The 24,075-nt window shown below is 45.1% G+C and overlaps 2 protein-coding genes across 5 annotated transcripts in view; both read right to left on the reverse strand.

The window, feature by feature from the left end:
• SORBS3 (sorbin and SH3 domain containing 3) overlaps positions 1 to 9,141 on the reverse strand; it is an 83,044-nt gene extending 73,903 nt beyond the window's left edge. Inside the window, exon 1 of the mRNA XM_077306367.1 lies at positions 8,760 to 9,141. The gene's annotated coding sequence lies outside the window, so the exon portion shown is untranslated. The remainder of the gene's footprint in view (positions 1 to 8,759) is intronic.
• Positions 9,142 to 11,586: 2,445 nt separating this feature from the next.
• The window catches only part of PPP3CC (protein phosphatase 3 catalytic subunit gamma), a 76,485-nt gene continuing 63,996 nt past the window's right edge, over positions 11,587 to 24,075 (reverse strand). For 2 of the 4 annotated variants that reach the window (XM_077305513.1, XM_077305514.1), the window contains 2 exons: positions 19,714 to 19,743; positions 11,587 to 18,004 (listed from right to left, as the gene is read on the reverse strand). In XM_077305513.1, coding sequence (XP_077161628.1) covers positions 17,829 to 18,004; positions 19,714 to 19,743 — 206 coding nt within the window. In that variant the 3' untranslated portion in view covers positions 11,587 to 17,828. The remainder of the gene's footprint in view (positions 18,005 to 19,713; positions 19,744 to 24,075) is intronic. The other 2 variants (XM_077305515.1, XM_077305517.1) reach the window with 1 other exon arrangement.

A 24,075-nucleotide genomic window follows, 5' to 3' on the forward strand; every position in this document is an offset into this window, starting at 1 on the left:
AGGAGTGTGGACTTCTAATCTGGCAATCCGGGTTTGATTCCATGCTCCTCCACATGCAGCCAGCGGGGTGACCTTGGGCTCGCCACAGCACTGAGAAAGGTGTTCTGACCGAGCAGCCCCACCTACCTCACAGGGTGTCTGTTGTGAGGAGAGGACTGGGAAGGCAGTTGGAAGCTGCTTTGAGACTCCTAACCCCTACACTAAACTGGCTACTGAGTCCTCCCTCCAAAGCAGCTTTTTTCTCCAGACGAACTGATCTCTTTAGTCTGGAGATGACCAGTCATTCTGGGGCATTCCCAGATCCCACCACCTCTGAGATCTTGCAGCCCACCTGCCTGCTCCAGATGCACCCCTAAATGTAATGCCAATGGGCAATGGGGGCAAAAATCAAGCTAAAGTCTGCAAAAGGTTTTCTGAAGTTTCCAGTGACACGTCCAAAGCGTGGGAGTGGGGATGACTTCCAGAGAACCAAGGCACTGAGCCAAAGCACTGAAGTCATTAACGGGAACATGCACACGTGCAGAGTTATGAAACACACAGACTGCGGGCACGTGTGGGTTTGTGCGTGTGTAATGCCCACACACACAGAGCTAAGCAGGCAAACACACCCCTACAAATAATTCCATGTAACTATATACATACACAAGGACATGCTGGCAAAGAATACATACACACACATTTGAAGAAAGGAAGGCACATTGATAATGTGTCACATACACATGGAATCCATGTGCAGGCATCTGAGGGCAGGCTGACTGTGCCCTTCACATCCTTCTCATTGCATAAGGGAGTTTTGTTTTATGCCTCTGAGCATGAACAGAGATGCCCTTTCCACCGAGCTTTGACCATCAGTTCCCATGACTATGGGGGATAAACAGCTGAACCAAAAACAAGCCAGGCACTTCAAATGGAAAATTCCATGTGGATAATCAGAGATCTGCCTCCAGTACACAGAATAGTGCCCATCCGCCTTTCCTCTTCTGGCTGATCCCATAGCTTTATTGTCCCTGCAATGAGGTTTCCTAAATTGCTTGCATGGAACAAATGAGACCACAGAATGCCCAGGTTGATTGACTGGGCTGTTAAAAGAGCCAGCAATCTCTCCTTCCCTGTGTTCTCATTCCAGCTGACCTTGGCCTTAGGACTGGGGAGGGGGGCTTGCAAACAAAACACCCAGGAGGCATCAGGCCAGATGCTGGGGCTCGATTGCTAATGCAGCCTGCTCACTACCCCTTGAAAGATGCCCCATGCAACCTCCTGAAGAAAAGGAAACCTGAACAGACCTGGAAGTGGAAGTCACAAGACCTGCTTCTGTTGCACCAGTACTTGCCCAAACACGGCATTTCCCAGGGTTCTCTGAACCGACTCCCTAAGTCTCAAGATACCTCAGCCCATGAGACAGGTAGTGTGAAAATCTGCTTTGCAAAAAATTATGCTATGCAAAAAATCATGCCTCCTTGCAGATGCATCCCCCCTTCCTCAGCCTAGTTCGTTTATGTAGGAAAATGAAGTGGTAGAATGGAGGAGATAACTTCCCTTTGGGGGAAAGAATATCCCTTTGCAATAGAAAATTAGCACAGAAATAGATGCTGTGCTTGCTTTCTATTTTGTTTTAAGATGTTGTTACATCTTAAAGGTACATTCCAAAATGCTGTTTTTAATATGAAGGGGAAATTCCAGAATGTGGTTTTTCATCATCCTCCCTCAGTTTTCTATAGCCCATTCTACTGCCTCTGTCTCCTGCATACAGCATAATGAAGGGGTGGACTTTTGCATGGACAGGACCACAACAAGTGGGAGGAATAACTAAAAAAAAAAAAGCACTCTCTGCAAGCAGAAAACTAGCCCAAGTGGCTGTAGAACTATCATCCCTGAGGTGCTATGTTTATACATGCAAGCACTGGTGAACTTAGGAGAGAGTTCAAAAACACATCCCTTCATTCACAGTTAGGTAATGGGAGGAAACAATGAACTATGGGAACCTGTCCTGTCGCTGTGGCAGTGGTGGGGAGGTAGAAATAGAGAGTGGCTTGAAGAGAGATTGCACAACATCTACAGGAAGAACAACAGAGCAGGAGAGGAAAGAATCCAGAGCGTGCAGAACAATAGCAGGCCTTGTTTGTGGCAGTACAACAGAATGCTCATATTATACGAAGGGATAGTCATTAGAAGCCTGATAATCTCTGATATAATATCTTATCTCCTCCATGAACCTACAAGATGTCCTTAAGCAAGCCAATAGTTTTAAAGTCCTAGCCTCCCTCCTAATCTATAATTCTACTGGCCTGCTTAAATGAATGCTGATACTTTCACTTAAAAGCATTACCTAACTTCCAGCTGCTATCGTTACAATCTGACACGTATACAGACAGCAGAAGATAATGAGAAATGAATATGCAGGCGGAATGCGGAGATTTCAGATGAAAAGGAAAACAACATCTTAAAACAAATCAAAAAAAGCTCTAATATGTTTTTTATTTAGACCCATGGCTACAGAGTTGCATCAAGACTTCTGTAGGGAGGAGGTAAGGCTTAAAACGCAACAGATGTGTCCCTGCCAAAGGAGTCTCTAGCTTATAAACAGTTAAATCACATTTGTTAGTTTTAAGGCACTGCATGGTCCTTGGTACTTCTGGATATGTCCGGCCTTTAGTTGTTGCTAACAAACCCAGAGCCTATTCAGGACAGGTGTGAGCCCACTAATTTCTCCAGGTGTGCTTTCATTCCTGTTCTCTCCCAGGCCACTTAGTCACAGCATCTGAACATGGGCACCTTCAACTGGTGTCTGTGTCTGTTTCCAGCAAATATGATCCTTATTTACATTTTAATCTTGGTTTGGAATCCTGGTTCCTGGGAAACAAACTCCGATTTGTTGAGGCACTTGCATTCAGAGATCACAATGAACTGGCATCGGACTGTAAGGTAAGGGCAATGGAATTGAATGTTGAGTTGAACTCCCTGGCCTTGGGATAAGGTAAGGTAAAGGTGCAAGCATCGAGTCATGTCTGACCCTTGGGGTGACGCCCTCCAGCGTTTTCATGGCAGACTCAATCCGGGGTGGTTTGCCAGTGCCTTCCCCAGTCATGACCGTTTACCCCCCAGCAAGCTGGGTACTCATTTTACCGACCTCGGAAGGATGGAAGGCTGAGTCAACCTTGAGCCGGCTGCTGGGATCGAACTCCTAGCCTCATGGACAGACAGCTTCAGACAGCATTTCTGGTGCCTTACCAAGATGTATTAATGGGGGTGTTTTGTCGGGGAAGTACTTAGGAGCACAGCCTTATATCTGAACTCACCAGGGTCATCAAACTATAGGCCAGTTTGGTGCCATGAACCAGAGAAACCAGGGTTCAAATCCTATCTCTCCAGTGCATTCAAATACAGCCCTTCCTCCAAGGATCTCACAGAGGTGAAACATGGTTTTATACTCACAACAAACTCCCAGAGATTTGGGGTTGGAGACTGGGGAGGGCGGGGTTTAGGGAGGGGAGGGACCTAAGTGGGATATAATGCCACTCTCCAAAGCAGCTGTTTTCTCCAGGGAACTGATTTCTGTAGCGTGGAGGTCAGTTGTAGTTCTGGGAGATCTCCGGACACTACCGGGAGGCGAGCAAACTTAATAAAAACACGTCAGAATAACAGCAAGGAAAACACACTGTTGCCAGTACATACTGCAATTGGCAGGCTTTCTCCTTGCAACCTTACATTGACATAAACGGAAGGTAAGCCTATAGGTTCCTTCTCAAGATATCCTGGGGAGAAAGGAGCAAAAGGCAGATTGCTGCAGAAAACTTCATTGTCACTCTATGGGCACTGACTGGAAGGACGCAAGACCCACACAACTCATGCAGCGCTCTCCGCCAGATTGAGGAGACTGCACAAGCTCTCTCAAGGACAGCGGCCAACTTATGTCCAACCCTGACATGCATTCCAACAAGCGCGCCTGTTAGCACCGACCTTGCTGTCACAGCTTTAATCCCAGAATACCACAGAAACAGGCTTATATTTATTGCTAATACGTGCCTCTCCCCAAATCCCCAGCCCTCTTATCGTGAAGATACGAATACAGTGAGGCAAATGGGTTCTGCTTTGTGATTAATACTTCCCCTCTGCCGTCCCCCCCATGGGGCACTAAGGATCCAACACATCCACCAGCTCACCTTCCTCCCATCAACTAGACACATGTGGCCTTTGATCCTCATCTGGCAGCTGCAGAGCCTCCCTTGTTGAATTCCCACCAGGCCGCTCTTAGGTTGCACTAAAATATTTAACAGAACCAGCGGCTGAATGCTGCTCTGGCTTGATGCTGAGATGCCGGTCAGTCAAGTCTCTAAGGTAGCATACCCTTCTGCCACTAGTGGAATCTGCCTAAAGAATCATAGACTGATTCATAGATGAAAGAATCATAGAGTTGGAAGGGGCCACACAGGAGCTGTAAGGGAGGGGCGGCAGATGGATGGGTGTAAAAGCTGGACACAGCAAGGGTAGTTTGGTACAGACTCTCAGGCAGGGGACCAACTAAGCCAGATGTAGGATGAAATACAGATACAAAACTCCCTTATACCAAGCAAGACTACAGGCCCATTGAGCACAACAAGGTGTCCCCCAACTTGCAGTAACTATCTGGAGTCTCTCTGGCAAACAAAGTAGAGATGCCAGACTCCAGGTGGAACCTGGGAATCCCCAGGAATTACAGCTCATCTCCAGACTACAGAGGTTAGTTCCCCTGGAGAAAATAGATGCTTTGGAGGCTGTATTCTATGGCATTGTACCCCACTGAGGTCCCCCAGGCTCCATCCTTGAATTTCCAGGAGTTTGATAACCTAGATCTGACAGCCCTACTCCCCATCTCCCACTGAGTGGCTAGAGGGGAACTGGCTACCTTAAGACAAAGGTATTTTTCTACCTCCTTCTTGAGATCCCTTTACTGGAGATATTAGGAAGTGAACCTTGACTCTCCTGCAGTCAAGCCATTACAGGGTGCTTTTCAAGTCTTACCAGGAAATAAAGTTTGAAAATAGCACTTTGTGTTTGTGTGTATAGAGACTTCCTTCTTTACACACTGAATCTTCAGAGTGGGAGAACAAGGATTTCCATTAGCGGCCAGGGACGTATATCAGTGATTAGAGGTGACAAGTAGTATTTACAAGCTGTGTAGAAGATTAGGGAAGATACTTGGGCGTCACTGACTCACACTGATAGGCTATTGATATTTTTACACACGTCCCACTTCTCCAAGGGCCAAGAAGTTCCAGAATCTACAGCTTACTGTTGTGAGTTCCTTTTGGATCCTTAGAATGTTGGTAGTTTCTGCTTACAAACATACAAAGTAGAAAACAGGTGAGGAGACAGAAGTAGATGATCCACCGCCTCATTTTAGGGAAGGGAGGAGAGAAATCCTGCATCCACAGTATCATGACTCCTGTGTCTCCAGCAGTGACTGTCTGCCACTTTATCTGTTTCCATTTCATATAGACAATCATCTCCTCACTATGTCCGGTTAGGCATGAAGCTCACCTCTTCTAAATCCTGAAAGGCATTTGGACAAAACCATTTCCTGATGCTCAAGGCCCACCAAAGAGCTATTTACAATTGTTGCAACGCATTATCCTTCCTTTTTTCATGGAGTAGGTGGAGCAACAGTAATCTGAGATCAAACCCATCACAACATCCTTTGGTGTCTCCACATGAAGCGAGCAACACGTGGTACACATCTAGTCAGGGTGGTGGTTAAGAGTGGGGGCTTCTAATTGACAAGCCAGGTTTGATTCCTTGCTCCTCGGCAGGCAGCTAGCTGAGTGCTTCTGGGCTTGTCACAGTCCTGATAGTGCTGTTCTGACCGAGCAGTCCTGTCAGCGTGCTCTCAGCCCCACCTACCTCACAGGGTTTCTGTTGTGGGGAGAGGAAAGGAAAGAGATCGTAAGCTGTTTTGAGACACCTTCTGGTAGAGAAAAATGTGGTATAAAAACCAACTCTTCTTCTTTTATTTTAAAAAGTCAGAGTATTTTAAAATATCTGCTACATTGAATGTCTGCCACATAATAGCAGCAGAAACATCAGTATACGGCAAGCCAAGCAGCACACAAAATAAAATGCAGTGCTATATTCAAATGCATGAGCTGGTCTCACATTTGGGGGATGGGAGGATTTGAAGTTTTCTGCTGCGATTACATTTTGTTGCAGGTGGTTGCTATGGCCAAGTGTGCACTTAATCTCCTTTGTGCAGACTAAAGGAAGTGTGGGCATGCGATTACCCAAGGAAACTGGGACCAGATCCCTTTTAACCCAAAAGGTGTTTGCACTGGCCATGACAGCAGAGAAAGGCGATGGGGCAGAGGGGCAGAGGGGCGGAGGGGGCATGGAAATAACAAGAACTGAAAGAGAAGCAGAACTTGCAGGAGTAAGCTGAGAAGGCAGGTCTCCGCTGCCTGGCACTGATTTAGGCCAACAAAAGAAACTGGGAGCCAAGGAGTGTTTGTTTAACCTTTTATTTGAAAAGGCCACAGGAGACTTGGAAATTAGATGCAGCAAGTTGAAGAACAAAGCTATTCTCTAAAATCAGAGTCCAGGGGCACCTTTAAGACCAACAAAGATTTATTCAAGGCGTGAGCTTTCGAGTGCAAGCACCCTTCGTCAGACTAAAAAGCTCACGCCTCGAATAAATCTTTGTTGGTCTTAAAGGTGCTACTGGACTCTGATTTTATTGTGCTACTTCAGACCAACACGGCTACTCATTTGAAAGCTATTCTCTGTACGTGTGCAGGTGGCATGGGAGATTTGTTCTGCAGAGCAGACACACAGGGCCTTAACAACTTCGTTCTTCCTGGTGCTCTGTCATTTTCGGTTTGCCCAAATTCTGGTGCCCAGGGTTGGGCACCTTGAAGCATATACAAAGTTCTACTCAAAATGGAAGTAGACTATTTTTTAAAGGTCTTTCAGCAAACTGAGCATGCATATAGGATCACCCTGCTTTTGTGACATCTTGTGACTTCTCTACACATTTTTTAAGAGTTCTGCGGAACCTGGTATGCCTGCATGTCACCCATGTCTTGTCTAATGTAACAATTTCTCCACAGACAGTGCACTGCGCGGAACTGCTGGTGTGGAGATGAGGAGGGGTTTTATGAGGCGATGCCAGTGACCGTGCCTATGTTCTTCCTCTCAAACGCAGGCATCTCTTAGTGCCATGACTCACACATTTTATTTTTATAGATTTATTTCACCTACACAGCATCTTTCTCCTCAGTTGGGGCCCAGATTGGGTTCACATCATCCCCTTCTACTCAATTTTGTCCTCACATCAACCTTGGGAAGTAGTGACTGGCCCAAGGTCACACAGCAAGTTTTCTAGGTTGAGTGGAGATCTGAACCTGGGTCTCCCAAATCGTAGTGCGGGACTCTGACCGCTACACACATCTGAAGTGGGATTCTCTGTCTTTATACTCTCCGTTCTGGCAAATTCGTCAGCTTCTGGTTGAACTCTTGCTACTGTGCTTGGGTGGCAACCCAACTAGTTCCAGTGTTTGGTTAGAATTCAGGGGTAGTCAAACTGCGGCCCTCCAGATGTCCATGGACTACAATTCCCAGGAGCCCCCTGCCAGCGCTCGCTGGCAGGGGGCTCCTGGGAATTGTAGTCCATGGACATCTGGAGGGCCGCAGTTTGACTACCCCTGGGTTAGATGGTTTCCTCCTCAAAATGGCTCACCACATCATTCTCTCTGTCTTCATTTTATCCTCACAACATTTTATCCCGTGAAAAGGGTTAGGCTGAGAGAAGAGCCGCTGGCCCAAGAGCCACCTAGAAAGCTTCCACAGCAAAGCAGAAACCCCGAGTAGCCGGCAACACAGTCAGGCCCAGCTCTCCTGCTCCTTTCCTCCTCCAACTACACAGGCTACTTGCGGAAAGGAAGCTGGGCCTGCCCAACACAAGTTCTGTTTTTGAACAGTTGGCCCAAAAGCAGTGACCAGAAATAAGCATCTCTCCCACTGAATGACTCCATGTCCTCCTCTCGCGTGGCCGAGTGCTTGGGGGTGGGGAGGCCTGGCTCTTTAACAGAGGCTTAATTAAGAAGTAGGTTGTGATTTACCTCAATGCCATGAAAAGCATCGCCTATTTCTATGCAGCAAGCCTCAATGAAAGGACAAGAGAGTTTTCTGGAGGCCTGCTGGCCACAGTTTCTCCTTTCCACTTAACAGGCACAACTAGGTCCGTTCTCTGGGGCTACCCCCACATACCTACTGCACTCTGGAACTGCAGCCCTTCAAAAGTTTGGAAAGTTCCTGCTCTCATGGCTTGCAGAAGGGGATGCGAGACACTCCAGGTTTTTTTTCTTTTTTTAGGGAGGGAGGGTTTCTGTTTCTTCTTTGGCTCCCCCAGTTGTAGCGCTGCCCTATGAGAGTCCTTTTTAAAGGAAAAAAACCTAGGGTGATCAAAAGTCTAATTAAGTTCTTGCTGCAACCAGGAAGTGCTCTAGAAGTGCAGGAAAAAGAACCCCTTTTCGCCCAGGGTTTGAATAACCTGACTGAACGAAACAGGACACTTGCTGGCTCGTTTCGCCCCTGGCCCCGCGGCAATTTCTCCCAGACCCATATTGGATGCTTGAAAATCCAGTCTGCCACATGTTCTCCTACCCGTCGCAATGAATGGCCCAGCAGCATCCATGTCCTCATTTCATCCTGCCCCCAAAGAGGGCCCCGCCCCCGGTTGGCCCCGCCACTTTGTTTTCTTCTCCTTTCCTAGAGCTTGTAACATGACTCACCTGCTGGACTTCGCCCTTTTGTGTCTGCGATGCGCGCTGCCAGCGACGCGGACGCCTGGAACCAGAGACGGCCGAGGGAGGGAGCAGAGGAAGAAGAGTAAAAAATAAAGCGCCGTAAAAGCTGCCGTGCTCTGCCAACTAACTCGGGGGCGCTTCCCGCAGAAGGCCTTGCAAGAGCGGGTCGTCAGAAGCATGCTGATAGCAACAGTCGTGCCTGCGGGATGAATGAAGCCCCGAGAGCACCTCGGCACGGGCACTTTTGCAGAGGAGTTGGGCTCGAACTCGCGCGCTTCCAGAAAATCAAGGTTTAAAAATGCGCGCCGAGAGGCCTTACCGCTCTGTAAGAAACGGATCCCGCTGCCCGCACCCGGCTGAAATGCATGGGCGGGATCTCTTTTACACCTAAGCGGACTTGGTTTAATTCGGTTTAGCCTCGTCTTCCTCCTCCAGTCATCTTGAAAGCCAACATTGCCCTCTGCTGGTGAATTGGTAGTAAGGCTCTTGTGATAAGGCTCCAAGGGAGCTGCGGTATTTCAAGAACAAAATTTGAGTCCAATAGCACCTTTAAGACCAACAAAGTTTTATTTCAAGAGTTCACAAGTCTTAAACCGTACATCTAAGTCCTATGAATGGGGCTTTGACTCCCAAAAGGTTACACCTCCTAAAAGGTTGTTGGCCTCTAAAGTGCTAATAGTCTATAATTTAACTGTTGTACTTCAGAGCGTTACCTGAAACAAAAACATAACAAGATTAGCTTCAAAGCCCTTTCCTAAGAAAGGGTCTTGAAAAGGTCCCTTCCCCTGGCCAGGCAGCTTAAAGTAGCTTTGGGTGGCACCTCCCAGGCTGATCAAGGGGGGCAGGTGGGGGCTGGGCAGTCATTAGCAGGCAGTCAGCGTGCCGGGAGGCCCTCATTAGCAGGCCCTCCACCACAACCCTTTTCCCAGGGCCCTCTCTCCTTACCTGCTGCTGGTTCCTGTGCCTTATTTGTGTAGATATGTTTGTTAGTTGCTTTAGGACCATGGTGAAAAGTGGTTCACATATCCTGCAGATTCTATAAAGATGAATATTGTGTCTGTTAACTAAATCAGTAGTCCCCAACCTGCGGGCCGTGAAGGCCATGGCGCTGGGCCGCGGCTCCCTCTCCCCCCACCCCCGCAGTAAAAAACTTCCCAGGCCGCAAGCTTGCGGCCCAGGAAGCTTCTTACTGCTGGAGGGCAGGGAGAGGGAATCAGAGCCGGGCCGCACATGCGGGCGCGGCCCGTGGGCACGGCCCGATGCGCAGGCGTGGCCCGCGCGGGCGCGGCCCAATGCCCTGCCAGTCCCCAGCCTCAGAAAGGTTGGGGACCACTGAACTAAATTATGCCTCCTCCCCAGGTTCTGTACTCACAGGTAACCCACATTAGAACTCTTTGAGAAGTCTAGCCTGGGTTAACCAAAGAGGTAAGCACTCACAAAAGCTACACATTTTGTTGGTTTTAAAGGTGCTTTGGCCTTTTCTACTGGGATGTGAATGTACAACATAATTATTTCTGGTTAACAGAATATGTATTCTATACACACACACACACACACAGAATTGTATATTTACAGATCCCGCAGGCTGTTAGAGCTCATCTCTGAGGATTTACGGTGGCACTAAATATCCACCTGTCTCCATCGTTTATGCAGTCTTGTGAGACCAGAAATATTCAGGTAAGAACAGGATATCACCTGGACAGACAGAATGCACACGTTGATGAGCAACTGAGATGCATTAAGAGAACATGAAATAGTATGAGCTGTAGGTGCAGATTCTTGCCTAGTAGACCTGATTGACGACAAACCCTTTGCTTTTACCACATGCGATTTAGAACTTCAAAAGAAATAATCCTCATTTTGTGAATGTTGTTCCATTTTTTGTCAGAGAGATCGTGAACATTTTTCCACAGAAAATCATCATCCAAGTATTTTGCTGCAATATTACTGCCTCTCTGGAATTTAACACTCTTTATTAGTGGTCAAGAAAAGAATGTAGTGACGCAGTATACCATTTCTAGAGGGAAATGACAATTTGCGCACAAGGAATGGATCCTGAGTTGACAAACCAACCATTGGGCTGTTTATTCCTGCTTCTAGGCTGGTTACCAGGATGGCAAGACCACCCCGCTCCCCATCACCTCTCAGTTGTATTTTTCTCTTATCCTGCCACCAAGGAGCTCAAGGCACCATATACAGTTCTGCCCCCTCCTTCATTTCACTCGCACAAGTATTCAAGAGGTAGGTTATGCTCAAAGAGACTAATTAAACTAAGATCATCCAGTGAGATTCATGGCTGAGTGGAAACTGGAACGCCGGTCTCTACCTATGGCTTGCACTAAGCTCCCACTAGGTCCTCTGGGGGGGGGGGGGGAGAGAGAAGCCTGATCCCAATTTATCGATTGCTGCAGCTACCTCAATGTAGCACTTGAATATTTTGACATCTCTTTTTCTGGATTAGTCCACTGTTTTGTTTTCCTTTGTGTTACATGGGTTATCCATTCACCTGAGTGACAGACATTCAAGCAGAGCTGGAGGCAGAAGGAATGAAATATTTCTCTTGCCTCTGAACATATGGAGTCGCTTTATACCAAGTCAGACCATCAGTCCATTGGACTCCAAAATGTCCACTCTGGCTTCCTCAGGTTCTCACAGAAAGGTGTTTCCCAACTCCTGTTACATGTGCCCATCTAACCAGAGATGCCTTGGGCCATCTACATGCAAAGGTATGCTGAGCGACGTTAATCTTTCCCACTCAGAAAGTCTGGGACTACTTGAGAATGCATCAAAAACAACACTTTGAGACCAAGTCTGTAATTTAATTTTTAATTTTTTTTCTTAAAGATGACTTTCCAATTTACATTAAGACAGTTCTAACAAATTCATTCCTTGTTCACAAAAGAGAAATTATATTAAATAATTTCTGCCAATAAATAACATTTTTTTCACCATTCTTCTTTAAACATAACTAAAAAAAAAAAAAAAAGAGCAAGAAAAAATAAAGGAGGCAGTCTCCAGGCAATGGGCAAACAATACTTCAGAACCAAGAACCTCAGGTCCTCACCACGCAATCCCAGGGCTTGCAATTCGACCTCGGATGGGATGAGCAAAGATGTTGTGATGCCCCAAGTAGGGAGAATCTGGCTAGTTCAGGTCACTCAGGGATGGGGCGGGTGCTCTGTGGCAGCCTGGGACGGCCCCACAGTAAAAAAGGTTCTCTGGAAGGGGTGAAAGTACCTTTCTTCCTGAAGCCTGGAAGACCCATTGTGGACTCCCCTCCTTGTTACATGCACCTTGCTTTTAACATGCAAGATCAAATTTTTAAAAATTAATCATCGTATTAGGCTGCTTCAGAGCAACCCCACAGAGAGGGGCAGTGCGCACTGTGTTTAATACTCTGGAGTCCTGTGGGCTAGTTGGGGGGGATTTCTTGGCTTTTTAGTTTTTATTTGCAGCTCTTGTTGCTTGAAAAGATTGTTCCTGGATTGGATGAATGGAACAAAACGGAGGAGAATGGAGGTGGGCGGGAAGAGAAATGGAGACAAGATCCCTTCATAGCTCTCAGAATCACAGGGGTTTTTCAGAAAGGGGGGGTATCCCGAGTACATTTCCAATACGTCTACGTTGGGAAAGAGAAGGCAATATATATACACACACATACACATAAACGCCACTCCCCAATCCAGTGCTGTTTTCAACCGCCCCTTTCTGCTCTATAGCTATAATAAAAGAAAGGAGTCACTGGAAGCTGCAGCATTTTAATTAGATTAATAGCTATACGTTTGGACGGTATCTCAACAGCCCCTCTCCCCCTAAGAGATCTAGAGCAGGGGTAGTCAAACTGCGGCCCTCCAGATGTCCATGGACTCCAATTCCCATGAGCCCCTGCCAGCGAACACTGGCAGGGGCTCCTGGGAATTGGAGTCCATGGACATCTGGAGGGCCGCAGTTTGACTACCCCTGATCTAGAGTAATTGAAGGTTCACGTGCTCCCTTTCTGCACCTCCCACTCCCATCTTAATCATGGTTAACCAGTTGGCACCAACCTCTGCTATGGTTAACACTAACCAGGGTTGCCTCATCACCAGTATCAAACTTAGGTTTAAAATCCTGATTAAGAGTACCTAGTTAAGAGGTCAAGAAATATTGCATTGGCACCGGGCCTTAGAGAAGCTAGCCATCACTGTTATGCTCCCTCAAGTCAAAAGCAGGGGGGGAAAGGAAGCAGGAGCCCCCCGCCTTCCACTCCTTAATACTGGAAGCTGGTTTCAGTGATGTATTTCCAACTCCCATTTACTTACATGGCAATTACAGGGCAGGAGACTAAGAACTGGACCTTGGACAGTGAAGGTGGGTGACAGTGTGTTGCTGCTTGAGACCAAGGACTACCCCCTTTTCCTCTTTTCAGAGTGCCTGGGATTTAAACGAACTCTCTCGCTGGAAACAGGAAGTCAGTTCAGAGTGTTACAGGAATGAACATTAGCAAACCAGGGGGTAATTAACACCCACTCTCCCCTCAACTGTGTGCCACTGCTGCTCAACCCCGCACAAACACTGCATGCTGTGCCAAGGAAACGGGTCCTCAATGCCAGCGTTCCCTTGGCAACCACAGCCAAGGTCTGGCCTGACAGCAAGTTAGTTGCATGCGACTGAATGTGGAACCACGGAATACTGTTTTGCCAGCATGCCGGAATTACACTGAAATGAAAGGGCCAAGGACTCCTGTCTGAGGATGTGAGGACTCTCCCTCCTTTCCTGACCCTCAACAAAACTGTTAGCTGTTTTGAGAAGCTGCCCTGCTGATACTGAGACAATTCTAGACATTTGGCCTCCTCAACACGACTGGGAGGCATTCAGCTCTGCTTATTTCAGGAGCAATCATGTCTCCTTTACCTTGGCAAGCAGCTACGAACCAAGCGGTCTGTGAACCTTCTTTGTGGGAACGGGAGATTCCACATGGATGAATAATTCTGGATGCATAGCACTCCAACCAGAAGATGGTTCAGAACTTTGCTAGATATGCACAGCAGCACAAATGCTTTAAAGACCAGTTTTTTTTCTGCCAAGAAAAGGCAGCCAAGGCATGGGAGATGAAAGAGAGAGGAAATAACTAAACTGAAAGTGTGGCATTTCAGGGCTCAAATATCTCTCCTTACTAGTTTTCAATCCATGTGCAAAGTTATTACAGTTGCATTTGATAAATAAACGAGGGCATGTAAGTCAGTGCCAAGAATTAAGCTTCTGGGGCAGAGGTGGTCAAACTGTGGCTCTCCAGATGTTCATGGACATCTGGAGAGCCACCATTTGGCTACTCCTGTTCTAGGGTGATCAACAGAGGGAATATCTCAACAGAACCATCCTCAGTGCAAGAGCAAAGGAAGATTCCATTACCCCATTACATGGGCAGAATGCACATAGCAGTGGTGACACAATGCTATGGCCCCAGCAGTTGCTTGTACATGGCTCTCTGGTGTGCATGTACAGGCAGAATTTACCCAAGTGATTGATTGCCCTCACCTTCAGGCAGTCCAGTGTCTGCATTTATGTAAACATGCAAGAAAGCACAACATGGATGGAATTTACACATTGCTGGGAGGTATGTTGAAAATGGTGGGGGAATGGCAGCAATTGTGTTTTCTTGAGTACACACCAAAAGGGGTGTTAAGTTCCCCCACTTGATGTGTGCATAGCTCTGAGAGCTACAAACTGCAGGGGATTCTCTAGCTGATGTCAAATCATCTGCTCTACATCAATTAGCAAGCATGAACAGAGCTTCCAGAAAAACACATGATCACACTGTTTGGGTGTTGTTTTTAAAGGACAGCAAGAGGGTTCCACCCTTCCAATGTAGATAAAGCCAGCCAATTTCACAATTATGGAAAAAAATTAATAGGGAAATCCTTAGAGCAAGAGAGAGGGAGGGAGGGGAGGGGGGAGAGAGAGAGGGAGAGAGAGAGAGAGAGCGCAATGAAGAGGTTTTCCTTTTCTTTTGGAGAACAGCCCAGAGACTCCTGATTGTCCTTTTTTTTTTGCTTTTGCCATTAAGTTATAAGAGGCTGGAAGTATGAACTGTCTATGGAAGACTGATTCAAACACACCACAACCAGACCCAGGAGGGACCTATGGTTGAACTGAGGTAACTCCAGCAGGAGGGAATCTGCACCTCTTTTCCAAAGAGTGATCACATTTGGATTATTTTAAAACAAAACAGCACACCGGGGCCTGGTTTCTGTCACAGTCAGAATAATGAAAACTAACCAGGGCTTATAACTTCACATGGGGACCCCAGCTTCAAAGCATGACACATCTGTTCAGTGGCTGTTCTTTGGCACTTTAAAATACAATTCCCCTGCCTGCAACTCTCGACTCCGAACAGTTTTCCTTCAAAAAATTAATTCTTGAGGCACCAGCTGCTGGACAATCTCTACTGCGACTCTAAACATCCCACCTTCCTCATTGAGCAGAGGTGACCTGCCTTTTGTTGTTGCCCAGCAGCCATTTTGAAGGTACCTCTCTCTTTATGGCAGGACTGATGTGGGCTGCAGGGATGGGGAGAGGAGAAGATGAAAAGGTTCCTGGAATCCATTAACTGCAGGCTTCTGTTGGTTATGAAATGTGAAAAATGCTACGGGGGCACTAACAGGTTCTGAAATGATGTGGTAGGGCAAAGTTTAGGTTGGTCATACTAGCCAGCATCTGTCCTGGTTGGAGAATTAAAAAAAAAAAAAAGAAGTATCGTGCTATGTTGGCCAAAATTGGCACGTACAAATATAGTGGCAATAACAATGAATTTGGGTATGATTTGTAGAAACTACTACAGAGTATGTACTCTGGGAATCACAGACTCAGATGATTCTGACACCATTAAGAGCATGCCAGAACAAACCAGATGGAATAATGCACAGCTTTCCATTTTGTTTAATACAAATTGGTTACAAAGGTTGCCCCTGTGCAGTTCCTCACTATTCTGTCCAAAGAAAACAGGAGCACTCCTCACCTCTCTTCTCACTTTGGCCCTCACACTTTCTTCCTGAGATACCCACCCAGCTTGCTGGGTGTGCTACTTGCTCCTAGCTGAGGAAACGTACTGCCCTCACATGGCACATCATCCCCCACCACTCTTTAGGGACCCCACAGTAATTTTTTCCCTCGTGTATTGTAAAAACCTAGCAATGGGTTTACAATATTAAGCAAGGAACAAGACTTAATGTGTTAAACCACCTTTCCATGACATTTTGAGAAAAAACGTAAATGATACACCACCCAAAAGACTTCTGGGCTTTGAGGGGAAAGGCGGGCTTGCATGCAAACCTGGAAACTCAAGAGCAGCTTCACAGTTTACATGATCATTTTCTGTGTCGCAGCTATACTGGTGTTCCCAACCACAGTCACAAATTGTGATGGGCATCCCGCTACATACAATGGATGCAAGGTGCATTCTGTATTGCTATGTGAAATTATCCTCATGCTGTTACTTTAGGAGCTTGGTGCGCTGAGAGGAAAAGAAATCTGTGGAGCCTCCCATCCCATAGCGTTAGCAGTCCCTTTCACTATACTGCTTGTGAACTCTTCAAGAGACAAGCCAAACTGCTAGGTCAGATCAATCTAGGAGAATAGGGTTGATTTTTAAAAAGTGGTATTGTGCAAAGCCAGACTTTTGAGCCAGCACAGGCAAAAATCTACAATCACTGGAAATTCGGTCTGAGGGTCAAATGGCTGACCCTTCTAATATCACATTTTAAGACTATGTTTTACTTCTGCCCCTTGAAGTTATCGGGAAGTTTATTGGTAGAAGACCAGCAAGAGACCTTTTCAGGAATGGTTCTCTGCCTTATATGGACTTCCCCCGGCCCAAATAATGGGCACCTATTAACAGCCTGATACCCACCCATTCTCATGGTGAATGCAGGATATCCCAAGGGTAGCATATGGGTGGTTTAGCTTAGACAAGGAAACAGTTTTGGTGCTGTGCAAAGCTTCATACAAAATAGGACTTTCTTCCTTCAGCTTGTGTTCCATCACAATGATTTCCTTCTAATGCAGTGAACTGAGACTACAGGAGACCCCCCTGAATGGACAAGCTGTAAGTCACAAAGAACTGAGAGCCCCAGCACAAAATAGTAGCTATTGTTATGCCGTCTGTGGGTAGGGCAAGAAGAGGAGGAGGCTCTTTCTGAACATATTAATCTTACAGAACTTCTCACATTCAGATGAGGACTCTGTGACAAACTGCAGTTGCTTTCATGCCAGAGAAGCTGACACCAATCCCACCAGTGTGACGCCAACTATGGTTACATGCCTTGAACCAAAGCTAGCAGCCAGCAGAGCGAACTCATTTTTCTAATATAATGAAGCCCCATTCAAAGCCCACCCACTAGTTTATTTTAAGAGATTCCCCTCCCCACCCCCGATTTCTGAAGGAAAAACAATGGAGACATGGGAGAGGGCAAGAGGAGAAGGGAGACTCTTTCCCACCCGTTCCTTTGCAGATTTCAACATTAGCCTCTGATTAAAAGTGTTCCAAGAAGCAGAGCATTTACCAATTGCCCTATACAACATGCCTTTAATAGAAATCAACTGCTGGAGCATCAGATGCAGTGAGAAGTAGAAGAAAAAAAACAGCAACAGCTGCAAGGAGAAAATGCCACTTTCAAATGAAAGATGCCACTTAAAAAAAGTCCACCAAGGCTACCTTAAGAACTCTTTCGACAAATCAGACACCAGAGTTGCCTTAGGCTGCTTTTTGTCCCCCACCCCCACCCCTACCGTCTCCTTCCCCTTTGTCAGGAATGGGCCACCGGTACAGAACAACACTTTATATATGCACTAGCATTTAGACCCATCCCTAAATTAAAAAAAAAAGATGACATAAAATTTAAAAAACTTACAAAATGGTCACCTCTCTTACAGAATGAATGTAAAGTGGATTATGGACGTGCCTCCAGGCTAAGTTGGTTTCACCCCCCCAACCCCCTTCCCCTTCATAATAAATAAATAAAATTCATTAAGTTTTGGATCCTTTCGTTTTGGATACAGACTGGGCGTTTTGAACCATTACTGGGCTTTCTTCCCCGTCCCGTTCTTGTCTGCAGAGTTTGTTGAGGTTAAGTTCACCGGGCCATCAGGGTGCTTTGAATCCTTGCGTGGTGGCATGCGCTCATTAATGCGGTCCAGGCCCCTGGCTTCTTCAAAGCTGCGGATCTTGTGCTGCGGCGAAAATCCACGGATGGCTAGAAAGGGTAGGAGGAAGAGGGGAAAAGAAGAGGAAGAGATGATGGAGGGAGCTGCTATGTTTGGCTACTGAACAATATTTGTAACATGCTGTTCTGCTGCTAAGCACAGCTGTGGCTATGGAGCATGTGTCTGACTTTGGATGCACAGACAGTGATGCTGAAGGCCAGGTGTTGCAAACTATGACCTCGTTTATAAAGCCAAGACTGGAGATGTATGTTGTTTTCCTCGAGTTCAGGACTACTTGTGCCATCTACCCTCATCCTATTCTGGTAAACAGGTTAGACAGGAAAATTGAACTTGATTGAAAAATCTGCAATACCTGTTTGCCCAGGAGTGAGAGTGGAGCAAAAGAAATGTGTGCATGCATGCCATGGAAAGACAGGCTCCTCTCAAACTGCTTTCAACCGTCTTAATGACATTAAAGCATCCTTATAGGCATTTGGTACTCCTAAGAGCTCTGGGATCTAATCTTGAGAGGAACTAGGAACAAGTCAGACATGTGCTCAATAATCTGAAACATTTGTGCAGTGAAACAGCAGCACACTTTTGAAAGCCGAAAAACATACAAAAACCGAAGTGAGAACTAAATAAAAACCACTTATTCTATGAAAACCACCACACACATACACACAAAACATCACAAAGAAAGGGAGAAATCTGTGGATCAGAAGAGACAGTATAATTTTTTTCCTCTTGCATGACCAGAAGTTGAGCATAGAAGAAGCTTAGGTGCAGCAGAGCCCATAACCCATTTGGTATAACTTGTTCTTTCCACCACTTCGGTGTCCAAGCACAACATCCCTTCTGCCAGACTGCTCCCTCAGAACCAAGAGGATTTTCACTGACTAATTATGTGGCCAAGTATACATTCTTCTAAAGGGTGTAATCTCCAGATACCATTGTACCCTGCCACATTTACCAAGCACTTGGTGTAAATAGACAGAACAATTTGTTAATCCCGCATTACATCTTTAGTAAACCCATGTTAAAGGAAAAGCAAAAGAGACAGCAAGAGACCAGGATAGATGTATTCTAGGTTTTGGACACAGACATTATTACTATCCGACTCTGAATGCCCTACATATCAGTGACAATTTTTGCAAGACAACCACCATTGCATAGATGCACAGTTTTAGCCACCTTAATATGGTGGGGGTCATTTTGATGGTACAGAAATTTCTGAGGCACTTTTCCAGTGCCTGCAGATAGCTGGCCATGCCAAAGCACCCAAGAACTGAAACTTGTGTGCTGCTTCTAGTATGGCAGCCACTGTTGAACCAGCCCTGATTCTGTTACAGTAATTCAGTGTTGCTTGAAATACCAAAGGATGGATCCAATCCCCTATATTAGTTCTGAAATGAACAAAAACCAGTGGGCAATTAAGATGCAATTAGGAGTGCCTCAGGATGTTCCTCCCCCAGCCCCTTTCTATAGCTCTTTGAGGCCTGCCACACTTTTGTTTCTCAACAGGACAAGCAAAGACTGTGGCAGTAGAGGTAAAAATAGTGCAGGAAACATTTATATGCTAACTTGACTGAATTCCCAAGAGATGGCTTGGGTGCCTGTATCCCCTTCCCCCTTAAGTTCCTTTCCACTTCTGGTAATGCAAGACTTAAAAAACTCTCATACTGCTGATAATAAAAGCTCCTAGAAAAAAATAATAAACACACAAACCATCAAGGCTCTCATGAGATTCTAACCATACCTTCCCGTGCCTCTACTGCTTCTACTGTGGCTGTAATACAGAAGGAACAGTGGCATGCAAAAATGAAGACAGAAAAAGAGTGATTACTGTGGTTGCTTGAGATCTAGAACCCTCCCAGGCCCAACAGGAGAGGACTGCAATAAAGACCAGCTGGGTGGAGGAGGGTAGCAACTGAGGCAGAAAGGTGGAAGGAAGCCTTGGTTCTCTTAGTTGGGTGGGCAGCAAGCATTGTTTCATTGATACCAAGGAAAACAAAGTAGAGCTGGGTTCTCAAGACCAAGGCTTCCAATATCAGAGATGGCTTCTTCCATAAGTACTTGGACCAAGAAGCAACATGCACCCATTTACTTATGCTCATGAGTTCAGCAATTTAGGAGAAGTGCCTGCCTTTGTGAAAAATAACCATAAATAAAATGGCAGTAAGCAGCCAAGCCCAAGACATTCCCCTATAACTGAATAAGAAGATGGCAGCACAGAATCTGCCTTCTCCACATCTCATGCCTGGACTCAGTGAAAGCAAACTAACACCACATTAAACCCATGTCCCAAAAGACCACTACTAGTATGCAACAACACCAGTATGATCAAATCCTTTCCTTCAGCCACCAAGGATAAGCTGCTACACTGTCACAGTAGGATTCCGAATAAGGCAAATAGATCAGGACAGCTCCCCCCCCCATCTTTGGAAACAGTTGATCTTTAACAGATCCTTCAGAGCAAATGCAAAATATTTGGGTTAATGTGTGTTTTAGTAGAGTGCCTTTTAATTAGCTTTGATGCTCTGTGATCTGTATCTTTGCACAGCGTGATTTCACAGTATGTGACCTAAAGTAAATTTAGGTGAGTTTTTTTTAAAGATCTGGTTAACTTTGATGGGCCATCCCAGGCATAAGCAAATTGCACCAGACATTTTGACATCAGCCTAAAATGGAACCTCCACCTCCAGAGAAAATATACTTCAGAAAAGCCAGTGTTTTTTGTATTACGCCATTGGCCTTATAACTTGTGTTGCTCAGCCACTTTGTGTGTCAAAAATGGGACATTCTGAAAGGATTCCACTTTACAGGACTGCAGTTGCTACTAACACAAAATAAGTGTGCAACTCATGCTAAAGCAAAGCACGGTTTTTGTGATCCATATCTCCAGACTGTACTGTTATCTGCTCCTGTGTCATAGCAGTGCCATTCAAAGTCAGGGCTCAGGATCCAGTGCTCTACAGAAAAACGCAAGAGAATCTTGTGGAACTTCAGAGACCGATTTATTAAAGCACAAGCTTTCATGGGCTAGCACTGAATGCAGGAAGAGAATTCTCAGTCGGCAGGATACACATATGCATAAAAAGTTATGAACAGTGGGTTCAAAGGCCATTGAATTGACTTGGTACACTACTTGGTCGTTACCCATCATAGTTGCTATAAATGTTCATTGTGTTTATCTTGCATACTTTTTGAGCTTTACACAGAAACAGGCTATACCTTTTGGATTTCATATCCTGCCATGTATATTATTTTCTACTGACAAAGAGGGCTGTGGCCCACGAAAGCATTTGCTTTAATAAATCCATTAGTCTAAGACTTCTTTCTGGTTTTGCTGGAACAGCTAACCCTCCAGAGTTTGCAACCATGAAGCAGGAGACTGAGGGTGAAGAGGCAATTATGTACTTAGTTCTGAAAAATCAGAGCTGCAGCTGTAACCCCACTGAATGTAATCAGAAGAATTCAGAGTAAACAATTCAGTTTATCTAGCAGGATCCAGCTGTGGATCACTCCAGTTTGCATAAGTACAGCAACGCTGTCACAAACCAGAAATAGTTTTAATCTGAGACAATAGTATCCTTTCTTGGGTAACCATGTTATTTGTTTAGCATCATATTCTACAGGATCTATACCTGCCATATTTCAGGGAAAAACACAAACTGGAGGGCAGCTTTGATACCAAACAGAGCTGGTATATCCAGACCCTTCAGTAATTGAGGTCATGCCTAAATTGTGTATCTGGTGCTACAAACATTTTCTGTTTGAGCTTCATCTCAGAACTGTGATACTTTTCAGTTTGCCAGAGTATAACTTAAGAGGTTTGATATTCTGGTTGCTGTGATTCTGGTGCAGCTGGATTACAACAGCAGCTTAATGTTTGGTGGACCATGTTTTTAAAGGTGGACACAGGATTAGGACATTATTCTAAGGAGAAAGAAGCCAGTCAGATTCCAATGTCCAAAACCCAAGTCAGCACAAAAGGTTTTTAGTATGCATAATTCCTCAGCACTGTGAACCTAGAAGTTTAAATTCCCACTCATCTATTAACTCCTTCATACAGCCTTGGGCCAAGGAGACCATCTTGTACCCGATCTGCAACACAGGAACATTTCTGATCTACCTCAAGCTATGAGACTATATGAGAGGCAATGCCTCTGCATAATGGAAGTACATAGAAATTGCAGCTATTCTAGGAACAGTAGGGCTTAGACATTATTATTTCGGCAGGAGATTATTCAGCTTATATTAGCTAAGAAGCTGTTACAAACACAAAAGGAGTGATATGAATGAAGGGAGGCAGTGAAACTGCAAGTGGGGCATAGGAATAAGGAGGAGTGATGCTTGGAAAAATATACAAGGCCACAGAATCCAGGAAATGAGGACAAAAACAGGGGAGCTATGGAGTTAAGAATAGGCTGGGGGATAAGGAAGGCTAAATTCATGCAGAAGATACAGCCTGTATGTATGATTAAGGACGAACCATGAGAAAGTCAAAGGACAGGGTGGTCTAGCTGGGTTTTTGCTTCCTTTATTAAAGCTGGAAGAGATCCGATACAATAACATTCTTAGTTGTAGGTTAATGAAGCTTCAGCGGAAGCTTTTGGGGATTGCTAGAAAGACAGAACCCTCACAAAACAATCATTTTAATACAATATCCCAAGTTGCTAGACAAGTATCCAGTCTCTTAAGCATATGGTTCTTTAAACCAGATCTACCACAAAGCTCAAGAAAGCAGGTGTAAAAGGCAGCTCTTAACACCTACATCTTCATCTGCTGATTTCCTATATTGTTTCCTATTAGCGAAAAAGTAATCAAGGCACTGTAAAATAAAGTATGCTCTTCTTGGCAAAAGGCAGCTCTTAATCTTAAAAAAAAAAGCCACTTCCTTGGACCACACAAGATTCTACTACAATATTGTCTTCTCACACACAGAGGAGAAATTTAATCAAGGATTCCAAGTCCCAGAGCAAACCTCTTTGTGGTATGCCAGGAAGACATCCAATACTGACAAGAAAGGAAATCTGGCTGATTCAATGCCAGGCTGAAAGGCTGGCAGCAGGAAAGGATTAAAACACTAGATTACAGGGCTTCCCTCTAGAGACACATGTTACTGTAACGCATTTCCTGACGTCCAGTCAGTCCCAGTTTCCTCGGAAGCTGGCCTACGTTCACTGCAAGGTTGATCAGTGCAAACCTCAACAGATTAACAGTATTTCTCCGATCCTTTTTAGAAATACATCCCTTATGACCATTTCCCCAATACTGCATCACTTCCTTGCACTTAAAAGGGTGTACAGAAGAGGACAACATTTGTATTTTCCATAGGACAAACAAGACTGTACAGTACATGCTAGGGCTTAAAATACCTGCAAACTATACAAAACCTCAACAATATTTCAAAGCACATCCAATTCTGAATGAAGTTTCACTGGAAAATATGAAGCCTGAGCAATTTGGATGGATTGGCGTGGCTTGATTGCTTGACCTTAGAAGTCATGAGGTCAAATACTAAAAGGAACCAAGAGGGTTCTTCTCTAAAAGACAGAAGAAATATGTAGATGATTTTAATTATGAGTTTCACTGAGTGGCTTTAATAGAGTCAGACACTTTACTGTATTATCTCATACTGTCTATGAGCATCATTTTGAATTAGAAAGTAAAATAGAAATTAAGTCTATGCCACTAAATATCAGCTAAGGAATGCTACTAAATAGTGGGGAAAACATCACAATATGTTAAATATCTCTATCAAACAGCTAGTAAATATTTGGTTTCAAGATTGCTAGAAAATTTTAGAGAGCAAATGCCTTTCAGCCTTAGTGCAGTTTCACCACATGGTTCTATTACTGCTTTCTTCATCAGGGAAGTTTACAGAAGACATAATGTACAAAGATGCCCTAAAAGTGCATCCTGCTGATATTCACATGCAAAGGCACATTCCACACTGTACAGCATGATGATTCACTGCATTACACGTTCTTCTAAAAAGACATATGTTCAGACACATCAGCTTTTGTATAATCCTCTGAGTTCCTTTGAGTTTAAGACAAGGTGATATTAAGAGAAAATGACCCCACAGTGAACAAGAAAGAGCAAAATCCCTGGT

The sequence above is a fragment of the Paroedura picta genome, chromosome 12, assembly GCF_049243985.1.
Source record: "Paroedura picta isolate Pp20150507F chromosome 12, Ppicta_v3.0, whole genome shotgun sequence".
In the NCBI taxonomy this organism is placed as follows: domain Eukaryota; kingdom Metazoa; phylum Chordata; class Lepidosauria; order Squamata; family Gekkonidae; genus Paroedura; species Paroedura picta.